The 16213-nt window shown below is 46.4% G+C and overlaps 1 protein-coding gene across 1 annotated transcript; it reads left to right on the top strand.

The window, feature by feature from the left end:
• The first annotated feature begins 294 nt into the window (after positions 1-294).
• On the top strand, positions 295-15193 carry LOC126543896 (uncharacterized). The gene is made up of 3 exons (XM_050191037.3): positions 295-540; positions 4766-5067; positions 14568-15193. Exons 1-3 carry the CDS (start codon positions 538-540, stop codon positions 15061-15063), a joined length of 801 nt encoding a protein of 266 aa, XP_050046994.1. The 5' UTR covers positions 295-537; the 3' UTR covers positions 15064-15193.
• Positions 15194-16213: the final 1020 nt, after the last annotated feature.

The raw sequence follows: 16213 nt of genomic DNA, 5'->3' as shown, positions 1-16213 counted from the left end.
TCCCCTTTCCGAGTTACTACTTGGTTAATGAGTCCCCCCTTTACCCTTGAGATGGGGTGCGCGTATCGTTCGTGAGCCTTTGTTGAATGACAGCAGCTGCTCGGCAGAAAGTCCAAGATGATGACATCATTGTCTTCGCGGCACAGTATAAGCACGACATGCACGCAAAATATTAACTTCTCTCGCAGTATAAATGACGCACTAGTTAGGCGATAGCCGAAAACGAGAACGAATGTAATTTATTTCTCCTTTTCTTTTTTTCCAAGTAGCATTTTTATGGACCAGAAAACCCTTTAAACCTTGCTTGCAGTGAGTGTCGTATTTCGGCAGCAGTTGAATTTGCGCCTGCCGCGGCGTTACAGTCGCTAATCGAGTCGTTTGAAAGAAGTGAAGGTGCTCGCGTGCAGCGAACCTCGCGCCTCGCGCATTTATCTCGCGCACATCCCTTCGCGGTCCTCCAGAGACGCTCTCGGTCGTTCGTCGAGCTCTGCGGGTGCGATCTTCCCTGGGTTAGCAGACAAGGACAACTTGACCATCATGGTAAGATGCTGCCTTCCGCTGACACTTCGCTCTGTCGATGACCTGCTATAGGAACGCGGGAGCTGAAAAGGCATGTTTGTATTTTTAAACAAATTGGAGGACGCTTAAGCCTCGCCTGAGTGGAACGCGGTAGCATTCGGAGATCCCTGACTGCTTCTCACGCTTCCCGGCAAATACAGCTTATGTAACCGTAACGTTTACCGGAAAACACTAGCGGCGAACGCTATATATGCACGAAGGCGGGCTTTCTGGTAGAAACGCGGCCTCTTGCGTGGGCCAATCCCGGAGGTAGTCAACAGCCGCACCAACCGTTAAACGGCAGAGAAAATGGGTTTGTGTTTGAGTCTCCGCGTAACAGAATTATGTTTTCTCGTATATACGAATTACAATCCGACGCTATTATGTCTATAGGTGAGCGTAAGTCGTACTTTACGATTTTTCTTGCGCATTTTACCTGGATAATTCAATTAGTTCAGTAATGCCTCTGTGCCACGCGGAATGCCTGCGTGGATCGGGATGCGTGGTTCGGGATGATTTTTCTCTCGCGGACAATGCCGCCGACGCCGAAGTTTCTGCGACACGGGGCCCTTAACATTAAAAAACATGAAATCGAGTCATTGGTGAATGTGAACGTGCTGAGTTTGCTACGTATACATTCGCAAACGGCTATCTCGTTGTGGTTTGTCCATAAAGAAAAACGGTGGCGAAATATGCTGATTAGCTGTTCATCGAAGTTTTCAGAATACAAACCAGGAGATAATTGGAGTTCCTCAGATCGTATAATTGTGGAGCTTAGGGTGTGTGGTGTGCGTCGGCCAGGGCGCGAGGACTTTTTTGCTTTTCCATGCTTTGAAAACGCTTGCGGATAGCTCTGTATAGCTTAATTCGCTGTATAGGGAAGAAACAGGTCGACCGATGGTTCAGTGATACTCGTTCAGTTTAGCGCTTCGCCAGCCACCCGAAGAGATTGAAAGTAATAACGAACCAGCCTAAGCCATACCGTAATAAGCTCTAAGCGAAGAACCCTTGCTGCATGAACCCTTGCTACCTCGAGAAGTCGTTCGTTTCTTATACAGGATCCTCAAAGCCAATTACGTAGTAATTTTAATGCTACAGCTACGCATATGCTGCTTGCACAGGTATATTTTATGCACTTTAGCGGACAGTGAGGGTCGGCAAGTACGTAATTAACAAAATTGTTCAACAACTTCTTTAATTTCGCGATCGTGGTATATGTTTGTGTTAGAAACATGAATACAATTGTATTCGAGGCCAACTCCTTTGTCTGAAATAGTATATAAATCAGTATGAATTAGCTCCGGTACTACGCGCTGACCGAATGCACTGAGCAAAGGTCTTGGCTTTCACTTCTGCCGAGGAATCTTGTTTGTTGAAGCAATGAAGCAAATGGAGCGATGGGATATGCCACAAATAACGCATGGCGATTTTTGAAGTCCTGTCGGCGTTTTTCCTGTCGAGACAGCGTAAAAGGCGAGGAGGTTTTGGCGGCGGATGGCGGTGTATCGGAGACTACGGGTGTGCCTATCATTTTTCCTTGCGGCCCATTCATGACTTCGGTCTTATTATTATTAACCTCACCTGCCCTTCACTTCTCAGTTGTAACACGTTAGCGGGCAGTTGGTTTGAAGGCCTGATATAATGTGTATCGTGACTGAACGAGTACGTAGAAACAGACAGAGAAGCGCTGTCTCTGTGTGCCTGTTTCTTTCTATAGGTGGTTGTATCACGCTTAGCATATTCCGCGCAAGGTCACCAGAGTACATAGACCTCTCCATGCTCCTGCCTGTTTTCACCAATCAATTACCAATCACTCACTCAATCGTCCACAGAATACAGAGTCATTATAACGCTTATTTTCATGATCTTTCTATTTTAACGCGATAGCGTTAAGGAGCCCGTCCCGCGTCCGCGTTGGACGTCGCTTCGGCGAAAAGAATTTTGAACCACATTCCTAACCACGCATACCCAACTACTTCTCTACCACCAAAGTTGCTCATACCTTGTATTTCATTTTTTACCAAGTTATTCCTCGGAATTTTGAGAACGGCAGCCCACAAACAAGTGTAATGGAAAGAAACACCAACAGCGCATGTCCTTTATGTTAGCTCTTCTCAGACTGAAATATTAAAAGTGCGAAACAATAACAGCAGATTGACCCACGCAAGAGGCAGCGTTTCTACAGAAAGCTCGTCTTCGTACATAGCGTTCGCAGCCAGCGTTTCCCGGTAAACGTTATGGTTACATAAGCTGCAGTTGCCGGGAAGCATGAAAAGCAGTAAGGGGTCTTTGAATGCTATCGCGCTCCACACTCTTAAAGGCGAAGCTTAAGCGTCCTCAATTTTTTTTTCATAACTCGCTTTTCCGAGCTTTGCGTTGTTGTCATATACTTTCACATATTGTTCAATTGCACTTCTCTCTTTTTTTTTTACATTCACCTTGCGCCTTGTTGTATGTACTCTTGTTTTCAAGATTGTTCTTTTTATTCATTGTTACTTTTTTACTTGTATTCCCCTGCAGTTTTTTCTTTATTTACCTATGTGTGCGCCAGCACTTAGACCTCGAGCATGGTTGTTCCTGGGCACGCTAAATAAATAAATGATTTATTTAATTTATTTATCAAGTTATATTATTATTACTTAAGCTCGTACTGAAAATACTGGCTTGCTCAAGAGGATAGCAAACGATATATACTTTAAGTTGGTTGCATTCTCGTAGCACATGCGTGCATTTTTTCGAAGCTTGGCACGAGTCAGCCGAAACACCGTCTATGTGTTACGGACCTTAACTCCACGCATTCAAAGTCTGGCGTGCTGGTGGCGTCGCGGCCTCGCCTTCTACACCGAGGTTCTTCACTGTTCATTCGCGTGTTTTACTTCACGAAAGGCGAACTATCCGCACGAGAGGCGAACTATCCGCTTCCACCGCCAACAACCACAGACTTATTGATGTAACAAAATGACGCAACTGACGCTTCCGCGTCGCTAGCCACATGTGCGCCGTTGATCCTACCCCGCCCCTTATAAAAACACGTTCGCTTTCCTCTTCTGTTTATTTCTACAGTTCAAGCGGTTCGAATAATAGCGATATATCAGTAGTTTTCGTTTGCGGCAGAAGAACGGTGCAATATATGGCATTCCTGGTGTAAAAAAAAATAAATAACGCCAGTCTCTTACAGTGAAAAGCGTTAGTGTAGTACAGTTAAGTACCATTCACACTTTGTTCGATCGCGCTTTACTCGCCGGCTAAATACGCGCTAATGTATTCCACAGCTGGCATCTGCATAGCACTGTCAATTTGCAATATACGTGTGGAAGTGGCGCCTGCGTAAGTTCCGTGCGCGTGCAAGTGCACGGTTCAGACTGCATATAGTCATATAGTTTGTAGGAGCGGCAGTCGACAGCTTCATTCGTTAACCACAACGGCACTGATCGGTGGATAAGGTGCGCAGCGGCGATGTCGCCGTCCTTGCCGGCAATCAAACCAGTGGCCTTGTCTTCATCAGCAGAGCGCACGAACAGAGGAAAAGTGGGTGCAACGCACGTTTAAAAATCGCCACTCGGGTCGCTTCATTCCCGTAACGTTTACATGCAACGTGGCAATAATCTCGCCGATCAGCGCTGGCACTCCGCCACTCTACCAGCTTCCGCAAAACCCATCGGCCGGCGTGCTGACCATACGAAGGGTGACGATCGTTCTCGCACCTGCGGTCGCACATATAGCTCTCCTTTACCCCTGTGAGGTTTTCGATTCACGTCACAAGCGAACTTTATAATTTACGATGCCATTTTTCACTCTTTCGTAAATACGTGTATAGATAGTTTCCCCCTCCTATCCTCTGCTATATGTCCTGTCTTGATGGCGTATAACCCCTTCTGATGTTGGCCACCGTTTAGCTAGGTGCCAGCTTGAAAAAGCTAGACAGTTTCCGTGTGGCCAGCAGCAATATCATTCCCATCCTTTTCGTAAAAGAAAGCCCAAGTAAACAACCGCTCGCTGTTCCGTTTGAACTACAGGTGTGGCTTCTTCCATGGATTTCTCAAATCTGCGACGTCCGTGACAGACGCATATGCGACGCGACTCGCGTTCGCCACCCCGTCGCGATCATTTTTTTAGCGCATTCCCGCAGAGACCCACACACGAGAGAACGCGCCAGTTCAGAACACTGCACGTCACCTAGCTGCTTGTGTTCATGCTCCGCACGCAGCACAAGGCGAAGATCCACTTTTCGGCCGGTGACCGTATTACATTCGGCGGAGACGAAGAAGACGAGGTTCCGCTCACCCAACCGGAAGCCCGCGGTTCCTTATGGAGCGGTCAGGCCTCGGGTTCGCAGTCCGAGGTCACTTTCCAGGGAGGGCGGCGCCCGGCATGGCCAAAATCGAAAACTCAGCCGCGTAGAAGCCACTCCCGGTCTTCACTGCAGCGGCAGGACGAGGGCCGCCCTTTCTCGAGGCTCCGCAGGCGCTCGAGGAACTCCCGGGCCACCGGCGTCAAGTTCCACCACTGGTGAGAAGAATATCGCTGTCCTATACCTGCTGTACTAGTTTGTCGCAGAAGTACACGCTACCCGACGAGACTGAAAGAAACGAGAGCATGAGGGGATCAACTGTGAAGAGAACATGTGCCGGAGTAATGTATAACGATTCTATTCCACTGCCGTTGTTCTTCGCGCTCGCGATGTGGCCCGACCGCGTTATCTCCTGGATCGGCTGCACGTGAATGGTGGATGATAAGAAAGGAGTACAATCGAGTGAAAGAGATTCTTACTTTATACACCGGCCATGGCTTTGATGAGTGGAAAAGGCAACTCGTCACCATGACGAAACCCACAAAATCTGCGCGCAGTGTTTGAAGATTGATAAGAAAAAAGGCAATAGATACCTTAAATGTGTAATAAAGAAATCAGTAGACTAAATTAAATATGTCTAGAGATCGACCTGTCTATTTAATGCAGTGCGCTGAACAAATATTAGTGTTCAGCGTTTTCTATTATTATTTTTCAAAAATTCGGCGTTCTTTGTTTTTCGGTTTTTATTTTCAGCATAAAATTACTTTTCCTACTTTTTCTTCTTTCTTTTTTACCTTTTGCCTTTTTTGGGGATTTCGGTGAATATCTAGTTCACTAATTTTGCAGACACTGAACTGCGCCGTATCACTACACACCCTGCTCTCAGCACTGCGGTTGTGTCCAATATACGCAGAATAGCAGTTTTCGAGAAGTCGACAGCAAGGGCACAACGACTAAGCAACAATTAAATAGAGCGCATTTGATATTCAAGCAAAGAATAGAATGAGACTTTATTGGTACCATTATGCAGGCATAGAGCTATGACAAGGTAGATAAGACTTCGGGTTCACATTAGCGAACTTGACTATTGCACCCTCTACAGAGCGAAGTCTGCAAGGACCCTGACCCCTCTGCGTACCCTCCCTCCTCCCCGCTTCCCGTATTTGTAGCAGTTATAGGCAAAATGGCTGCACAAATTTCTTGGGCATCAAGCTCCTTGTATTGGAGCGCATGTCGGCTTGTAGCTAAAAGACGATCGCTGTCTTAGCTCTCTGGCAATTTTGCTTTTCAGTGACCCTTTTCGGTTAAAATCGAATTCCTGAAAAAGGAAAGTAAGAAGAATAGGTGTAACATTTTTTCGATTCAACAAATATTAGAGGCCTTCGTATACAGCACGAGCAGTAATCTATAAGCAGAAAACTAACCCTCTCAGCAGTGAAACGCGGAAAATTGCTGTATTCGTGCCGCTCTAGAAACTGGGGGCGAATTTACAAAGCCCTCAGTTCGTAAGCATTGTTCGTGGTTGACCGACCAACGTTCCTTGGCTAATAATTTTCGCTATGACTAGTCTATGTTCTCGAGTCGCTCTTGTAGCGATCGTGATGCGTGCTAAGATGCAAGTAAGACTGCAGCTGCACCTGGGGAGCTGCTCTCGACACGCGGGAGCGGAGAAGTCGCTAGGCATCCGCGGAACCGACTTTGTTGCATTTAAAAGAACACCGAGCTACATCAGAGTTGTAATGCGTTAGAATTAGGCGTGTCAAAGTAGGGAAGAAAGTGTAATGTGTGGGAAGCCGGTATATGCCACTAACGGTCGTCTGCTCCGGGCCATCGTCAGTTGCACTTCGCTCCTCGAAGAGGCAGAACGTGTGTCCATTGAGTTCCTGAACAACTATGCAGTGTGGCGAACGCACTTTAGATATAGATCCGGGACCTCAAAGAAGTCTGACGTGATGTTAGCGCATTTCTCGAGCATTTACCACTGAATCTCCACAGAATTTCTTAATCGGGCCTTTAACTGTAAAAATAAAAATTAAGTTTACAACTTGACAATAAAAACAGATAATACATACTGTGAACTTCATAAATTCAGACGTCAAAGCGGGCAACGGCAAATATAGTATTATACACTGCTGTGAAATATGGCACTAATTTGTGAACCTGCATGGCTCGGATTCGCAAAGGTTTTCGCTCGCAAGTGCTCTCTGCAATTCAGTGGCGCAGCCAGAAATGTATATCGGGGGGGACGGGGGTGGGGGTCTCCGCCGACAACTCCTCCCCCTCCCCTCTCTCTCTCTCTCTCTCTCTATATATATATATATTATATATATATATATATATATATATATATATATATATATATATATATATATATATATATATATATATATATATATATATATATATATATATATATATATATATATAGGGTGTTTTGTTTAGTTGCACCAAATGTTTGAGATTGCCTATGGTAGATATCACAATTCTAACCCTTGACCTAATTTACTCGATGAGGCAGCCATTACTACTACCAGAAATCAAAATGTTCACTTGAATAAGTAACGTAAATATGCTATGCTAATTAACTTTTTATTTAATTACTTTACGCCACGTATTTCAACTACGAATTATAGTCGCTGAGTTCGCACGGCGTATCCACTTGGAACGAATTCTTTGGGCAGCACCAGTTCTGAAATATTAATTCAAGGTGTCCGTCGAAATGTATTGGCGTTCAGTTACTTTTGTGCTTTAATGTATAAAGCAGCGGTTTCTTTAAAAAGTAACTGGAACGTCAATGCATTTCGTCGAACACTTCGAAAATTAATATCTCGGAAGTGGCGCTGTCCAGAGAAGTCATCCCACTCTCCTTAAAATTCTATTCCGTTAGTGACTGTTGCACTCACTTCTCAACATTCACCGGGTTGTTGAACGGCGACGCGGCCCCTACCATTGCTATATTTCTGTTTCTGTGTGGACTTCGAAGCCATTCACCTACCTGCCCTCCCACCTGTTTGCTGTGACGGTTTCCTACCTTCCCTGGGAAAGCACCCCATACTTGATATATTTTGCGGTGCGCAAATAAGCGTTCTGTAAGCCTTCCTTTCTTGTCCAGTTTTGACCCGGTTTTTATTCTTAAAGGGCCCCTCACCAGGCGAAACAGCAACTTTCGGTTATACGCTGGAAGTGGTTACGTATCCTCTAGGTAGCTTTCTGCCGCAAAAAAATTTTTAAATCGGCTCATTAATAGCCGAGATAGAAATATTTCAGTGCCGCGAACCCATGATTTCAGGAGGCGAGCTCCACTGCCAAGCGAGACGCTCTCTCCACTCGCCCCGTCTAGCATCCGCAAGCGAAATTCCTTCCCTGCGTTCCCCCATGCCGGACTCGAGGATCGCGTGACGCATAGGTCACGGGCCCCGCCTTCATTTTTTCCCTCGATTTTTTGCGGCACGGCGCGCTTCCGCTGACGGCGTCGAGCGCGAGCTGTTGATTGTCTCGTTTCGCGCAGCGCACAAGTTTCTGCACTCGTTTCCGCGAGTGCAGAATATACAATGCTTGATAACGATCGTTTCTGCAAAGTATTACATCGCTACGCGCCGCGGAAAGACCTGAAATTTCAAGCCGAACGCCATTCTCCCTTCTCCTCGTGGCCGCCGCGCTCCAAGCCGGAGGATGACGTACACGTGCTAGTGCGCCTACGTACACGTGTTTGTGCTGGGACGTCACTCGTGGTGACACATGACTTCAAGAATTATTCAAGGCAACATCTGTTATTTGTGTAATATGTTGCTCAAATAGTCGAATTAAAGCTTAGAGAAATAATTTAACACACAAACCGAATGTCTGCGTGTGTTTGACTTCGCACCGAAGCAAGAGAGACGTTTACTTCTGCTTCGTCTGTTTGTTACCACGTCGTGCAGTCGCGCGCAAGCAGACACCGAAACGATGTCATTTTCTACCGTGTTCTAGCGCGGGATCATGCGCTGTGATCTGCTTGTGTCTGCCTCAGAATTCGTGTAACACTGACTTATACCGCTAGTCAGGTGTCCTCGTGCACAGCGCGCAAAATCGTGCGCTGCGCGAAACGAGACACTCACAACAGCTCGCGCGCGATACCGTCAGCGGAAGTGCGCCTTGCCGCAAGAAAGCGAGGGAAAAAATGAAGGCGGGGCCCGTGACCTATGCGTCACGCGATCCTCGAGGTCCAATATGGGATCAATCGTCACTTACAGCGCATACATAGACGAGGGACAAAAACGACGACGAAGACAGCGCTTGTCTTCGTCGTCCTTTTTGTCCCTCGTCTATGTATGCGCTGTGACTACTGATATGGAATACCAACTAACCCGTACCCAAACCTTGATCCAGTATGGGGGAACGCAGGGAAGGAATTTCGCTAGTGGAGGCTAGACGGGGCGAGTGGAGAGTGTCTCGCTTGGCAGTGGAGCTCGCCTCCTGAAATCATGGGTTCGCGGCACTGAAATATTTCTATCTCGGCTATTAAGGGGCACGATTTGAAAATTTTTTTTGCGACAGGAAGCTCCCTATAGAATACGTAACACCTTCCAGCGTATAATCCAAGTTTGCTGTGTGGCCTACTGAGGGGCCCTTTAACAGTGCGTACAAACTAGCTTGACAGCAAGCGCTTCTCGAGTTTATTAACATGATGAAAGTCCGAGACAGAAGAAAGAAAAAGAAGAAAAATTATGCGGATCCCATGCGCTGTGGGAATAGTAGTAAGCGAAGCTTTCTGTGCTGTTTGCTTGAGTGACGATAATTATCGGTGATATTGACGGCAAATGCTTAATTTCTTCAACGTTTAGTCCAACACGAGAGTTGTGAGTTGACGTTAAACGTTACCTTGCCTGCACCACTGCTGCATGTGTGCGCAGCACACAGAACACACAGGGGGACGTGTTTGCTTCAGCCGTTGCTGTGCGCCATACTTCATAACCTCTAAGAGGGTTGAGCATATTCATTGCCTCACATGGCACATCGAATCGTTGCAAACTTTAGTTGAATTATGGGGCTGTACGTGCCAAAACAACAATCGGATCATGAGGTGAGCCGTAGTGGCCGACTCCAGAATAATTGACACCGTGGTGTTCTTTAAGGTGTCCCTAAATCTAAGTGCACGAGCGTTTTCTATTTTGCCCCTGTCGAAACGGGGCTGCCGTGGTAGGGATCAAACCCGCGACCTCAAGCAATGCCGTAGCCACAAGGCTACCGCGGCAGGTACAAAAGTGTTGATTTGACATGTGACCGCCTCCGTAATGTCGCGTAGGCCCTACGGTGTGCTTTAATGCGGCTCTGCTTCTGCACGCCCTGCGTAAGTTGTCCGCTAGACATATTTGCCTGGTATTTATTTTCAGAAATAGCAGAAACGTACCGTACCGTGCTTGCCCGCAACCGTTGTTGTGTCCTCACGTCACCTTTCCCTATCACCCCCCTCTTGTATGGGAGCTGCGAGCGAAGAGTGGCATGGCTCTTTTGACTTGTTTCGCTACTTCGCCGGTTCTACCCATTCTCTGCCTCCCCCCCCCCCCCTCCCCGCCTCTCTTCCATTTTATCTAGCTTCCCTCTGAACTTGCACGTTAGTAGAAAGGTAAGCGCTGCAATTTCTGCAATGCTTTTGCGAGGGGTCACGGATGTCAAGAAGCTATTCTGAGCGAGCTCCACCACTGGAAAAGCTGGCGCCACCGTCCGCGTGACGTGACAGGAGGGATCACGTGGGCACAGCGGCCGCGTCAGCTGCTTCGGAAGCGCCGAAGCGAGCTGAAAACGAAAGTTTAAAGTCCCACCTGCGCTGCGGTTCTCATTAAGTGTCGAGGCTTTCCCGCCTTGGGTGTCTGCTTGAAAACATTTGAAAGCACTATAATTGGTAGTGGCCGCCTTTGGAGGCGTGCAGCATGGTAGGCTACTGCTCGGTGCCGCAGTGCCGGACGTATGCAACGGAGCCCGGTGTCAGCCTTATTCACACGTAGCCGCAGGACAAGAAGCTGCGTGAAGCTTGGCTCGCGAAACTTAGAACCGGCAGAGAGCCATCGGCTACAACTCGAGTGTGCAGCAAGCACAGACGCGAGGAAGATTTCTTATACGGCGTCGGGGCTGCGATGCTCGGTGAGTAGCCGAAAGCGCGCACTGAGACGCTCGCCCGCGCTGCCCGGCTAATGTCATGACGCTTTGGTCTATGAATGTGTTGATGCTAGATACTGGAAAGTTCACTGGAATGGAAATGGAACCATAAAAAGCACATAGAAAGAGGCATGACATATGCTCACGCTTTGGTAGCACCAAACAATGAAATGTACTGGATTAAATAAACGAAGCAGCGGATAATTGCTCGCTGAGACGACCGATAAACATACAGTGCGAGGCAACTTGAGAAATAATGCTATTTAAACGTTCAAGACCCTAGAAAAAAAAAGATTCAATCGTAGCGACGGGACATCCCAAGTCGCCCTGGTAGGTGTCGAAGTCCGTAGTTATAGCGAAATTATTTTTGAACAGCTCTGATACTTTCCACGCAACACTGGTTGCTTGTGTGCTGTAAAATGCTCATATGCTGCTGCCTAAAGCTCAGGGCACGATGCGAAAACGCGCTAGAAGCGAAAGGGGAACATTGTGCGCGTACGTGGATACAGGCGCGCAGTCGGTCACCGCGAACCCGTGCGATCGCTGCATTGAGGCCTCATTCTGTTATACTCCATTTAGTTATACGGACAGCCCACTATAAGAACATATTTCATATAGTTTGCCCACAGCGTTTGCCTACCTTTCACGTAAGAAGCTGCTTCGGGAGACTCCATCGCGGCGACCGCGCGCAGTGGCGTTCACGTACGTATTCGGTAAAGAGATAGCGTCTGTAGACCATTCTGTGCTTTCAGTTTGCCCAAGATTATTATTTCGACAGTAAAAAAAAAATCGGCAATTATTTGTGAAAATATTTATTTATTTATTTATTTATTTATTTATTTATTTATTTATTTATTTATTTATTTATTTATTTATTTCACATACTGTCAATCCCTCATGGGATTATAACAGGAAGGGCAAGTACATATGGTAATATTTGCGAACAAAGAATATAAGTACATTATATAATCATAAGTGTGTTATTGCAAAGGTTTTGGTTTCGCTAAACAAAAGAATTAAGTAGTTCATCACAAATGCAATATTTGGGTACAATATACTATAACAAGAAGAATCTGAGAAAACAAGAAACCAAACAAGAAAAAGAACAAAAAAGAACGAAAAACATCTGAAAACACATGTGATATAAAATACCTAATGAACATGACAAACAGGATGCAGTCATGCGTATGATGCATCATACAAAAAGAACACTGATAGATTAAGGTGTTAGCTATGAAGATCGGTAACAGACCTGAGTATGTAAGTCAGAGCTGTAAGGCAAGGAGATGTTCTTTCATTGATTTAGCAAATGTATCTAATGAGGGGCTGTTACTAATGGATTCACTCAGTTTATTCCACTATCTTAACGCTAAAGGAAAGAACGAATTCTTAAAGCAATCGGTATGAAAAGAATGCTAATTGAGTGTTTGTGTATTTTTATGCCGCGTTGGCCGTATTTCATTTCTGGAGATGTATCTAGAGATATCAATATTAAGCTTGTTGTGTAAGAGCTGGTACACAAGTTTAGAACGGGCTAGTACAGCTCGGTTTTGTACTGTTAGGATTCCGGCTTTTTTAGGTGGTTCGGTGGGCGAGTCTGTTAAATTATGTTTATTGTATATATACCGTAGAGCTTTCCTTTGTACACCTTCTAGTTTTTTAATTAGTTGTTTAGTGTATGGGAACCAGATAACATGTGCGTACTCAAGGACTGACCTGACGAAAGTTTTGTAAGCCGGAAGTTTTGTATCGGGTGGTGCTAGTCGGAGATGTCTTCCAAGAAAGAAAAGGCGTTTCATTGCAGTTGCTGTAACGTTATTTATATGGGAGTTCCATCTGAAGTCATGTGTTAACGTTAATCCGAGGTACTTGTGTTCATGAACTCGTATTAGTGGCACGTCATTAACGGTATACATAAAGCTCGAGTTACTTTTTTTTTTTTTTTGGTGATTGAAAGAACAGCAGATTTCTTAGTATTGATGGTCATCTGCCAGTGGGCACACCAGTTAGACACAGCTTTCAAGTCGTTGTTTAATGTTATGTGGTCATCATGTGAGTTAATATTTCGATAAACAATGCAGTCGTCTGCAAATAGCCTAATGTTTCCTGTGATTTTGGCGGGTAGGTCATTAATAAAAATTAGAAATAAAAGGGGAGCCAGAACGCTTCCTTGGGGGACTCCTGATGTTACCCGGGCTGTCTGGGAAATCTGTCCGTTCACTTCCACAAACTGGGTACGGTTAGTAAGATAGTCGCAAATCCAGTCAATTATGGGGCCTGTACCTAATGTAATCTCAAGTTTCCTTATGAGCTTTTTGTGTGATACCCGATCAAATGCATTCGAGAAGTCGAGTAGGATGAGGTCTGTTTGTCTGTGTTGGTCGATATTAAATATGTCGTGGGTTAGTTCAGTAGTTGAGTGATTGTAGAAAGGCCTCTGCGAAAGCCATTTTGATATGGTGATATGATACTCTCCTTTTCTAAGAAAACGGTTATATGTTTTAGTATGATGTGTTCTAGAAGTTTGCACACGGTACTCGTAAGCGAAATCGGCCGAAAGTTGGACGGGTCGTCTTTGCAGCCTGACTTATGTATTGGGACAACTTTTGCAGATTTCCAATCCTGTGGAAGAACAGATGATGATAATGATTTGTTAAATATTATACAAAGGTACTTCGTCATCCATTCTGCGTATCGTTTTAAGAAAGCGTTGGGTATTTTATCCGGGCCTGGCCCTTTTTTTGTGTCCAGATTTAGGAGAAGGTTCAGTACTCCGGCCTCCGTGACGGTGAGGGGGCTTAGTGTGCTGTTAACGGTGATGTCAATTTGGGGTAGTTTCCCATCGTTAGATGTGAAGATAGAAGAAAAATAGTTAGTGAATAAGCGCTTTGTTTGTTAGTTTCGTTTTGTTTGCTTTGTTGCTAGCTTTGTTTGCTAATCTCTAAATTAAAATTCTGCTTTCAAAATTAGCAACAAGGAGTAACATGCATTTCCTGAGTTGACTTTGGGCACACACGTCTTCGTGGGATACGTATGCTCTTTATTTAACGGGAAGCTATATAGTAGGTATTTAGATAACTTCTTAAGCGACATTGCTGTTTCCGATTTCGTCACTTTGAATAAACTTACACGAAACATAACCTCTTAGATATGGCGAATGCCCTTCCTCGGAGGCCACAAGGGCGCCACAGATATGTATCACAATTTGTTTCTTTGCATGCACATGCTACAATCTTGCACCGCCCCCATCCTTTGACGAGTTGAAAGCTTCACCGCGAACAGAATCTATTTTTCGTAATACCTGACGAAAGATTCGTAAAATCGTAGAACGTGCGAGCCAAAATTGTGCGCTTTATATATGAAAAATTTGGGAAAGTTGGCAGGTGTAACAATACCCAACTTCAGGCAGGCAGGCGCGAGTCGATTGTTGTCGCACTGCGGCCAATTACTCGTGCCACGTGTGTTAATCCGCGCACTGTTATGCGCTGGCTAGCTGTTAATTGGGCAAACATGCACTTTTGTTCTCTCTGGCATAAAGGACGCGGTAACGTGTCGTTAAATAACGTCGTTCTTGGTGTCGCAGGACCGCGCTGTGGATCGTTCAGATGACTGCCGTCGTAGTCACATTCGTTGTGGCAGCGCTGGTCGCTCTGACGTATGTGCTAAGGGAAGCCACGCTTAAGGCAAAGGAAGCTCACGATGCCGGTAGCGCCATGGACATCGACGACATCGGCAACGTCACGAACATCACTGCTGCGCTTCTCGGGGACCGCTTCGGCGCTGCAGACTTGGGCAACACCAGCCTGGAGGCAGCCGTGGTGCGCGGCCCTGGCTCCTCTTTCACCGGCAGCGACGAGCTCTCCACGCACGACGCAGGTCCACCCTTGAGGCAAAGAGCTGGCGAACGGCCGATTCCGAAACACCCCTCCAAGACCGTGCGTGGCGCCGGACCGAAGGGAAAGCAACGCAGCAGTTTGCGCCAGCCCGGTAACGAAGAGAACAAACTACGCCAGGAGAGCGAGGCATCACAGGTACATACCATCGAAAGCGCGGCACAGAAGACCTCCGTGGAAACCTGAAAAACAGATCCGTGGCTTCAGGACTTAACGTCAGGATTTAACACCACCCTCCATCAGCCTGACGCGGCTTCAGTGAATGGACGTCGTAGTGGGAGTGACAATAAAGGCCATGTCCTGCGGTGTTTCTGTACTCTGTCGTATTTACAGCGCCACAGTAGTAATGTACCTTTGAGCGTTCAAGCCGCACCAAGAAATTCTGAAATTTTACCAGTAAACATGGGGTGCGGATTATGCGCGAATTTAGACATGCAGCGTGGCTTCGCGCCAGGGGCACTATAACGTAAGACTATTCCAAAATTTCCTATTCTGTTTCTGCAATCGGCCCTCCGCGATAGGTCAAAAACATTTTTGGACCACCCCCGCTTCACCTGTCTATCACGCGACGTCACGAAAACCGCGATAACTCCCCATCTGATATGACGTGTACACGCCGATTATGCATGATTTGACCGAACAAAAGAAAAAGTTATTTCTGATTCGACGCCTTTTCGCCACTAGCCCTCCGCTATTGGTACAAAGTTTTCGGGATGCGGCCACTTCCCCTGCCTATCACGCGATGTCACAAAACCGCAACAATTCGCTGCGTCAAAGTGACGTGTACGCGTTAAAGATGCATTGATATGCCGAACAAAATTGAATTTTCTTCTGAATAGCCGCAGGTTGCCCCGTTCCGAAAGGAATAAAAGATGGCTGCCGCCGATCGCTCAGGCACTGGCTACTCGCACCTGCCACCTCAAGCTAAGTAAGGGAAAGCGGACCAATCGCAGACGCCGGCACCGGTTATTCATCCGGTTATCGATTTTCGGTGCAGTGGCTCGGCCCCATCGAACCCCTCTCCACTTGATCGTGCTCCTCGCCTCTTGTCAGCCAGTTAGATAAGACAAGTCGCTGAGTGTAGGCAATGTCATTCGTTTTTCAAGCAAACAAAAGTGACCTCCTATGAACGAGGAGAGCGTTTGATTGGTCTGTTCAGACAACCCTGCGGATGACCGCCCGATGCTTGCGTCGGCGGTTACGCAAATTTGACGTTAGGAGATTGGAATAAAAACATATTGGAATAGTTCTGCGTTATGTGCCCCCAGCTCGCGCAGCTCTGACGTGGAGCCACACCTAAAGCAAAGTTCTCTGTCATCTAGTTACCCACATGCAT

The sequence above is a fragment of the Dermacentor andersoni genome, chromosome 1 (genome assembly GCF_023375885.2).
Source record: "Dermacentor andersoni chromosome 1, qqDerAnde1_hic_scaffold, whole genome shotgun sequence".
NCBI lineage: Eukaryota > Metazoa > Arthropoda > Arachnida > Ixodida > Ixodidae > Dermacentor > Dermacentor andersoni.
Note: the sequence above shows the minus strand (reverse complement) of the source record. Positions and strands in the feature narration are given on the sequence as shown.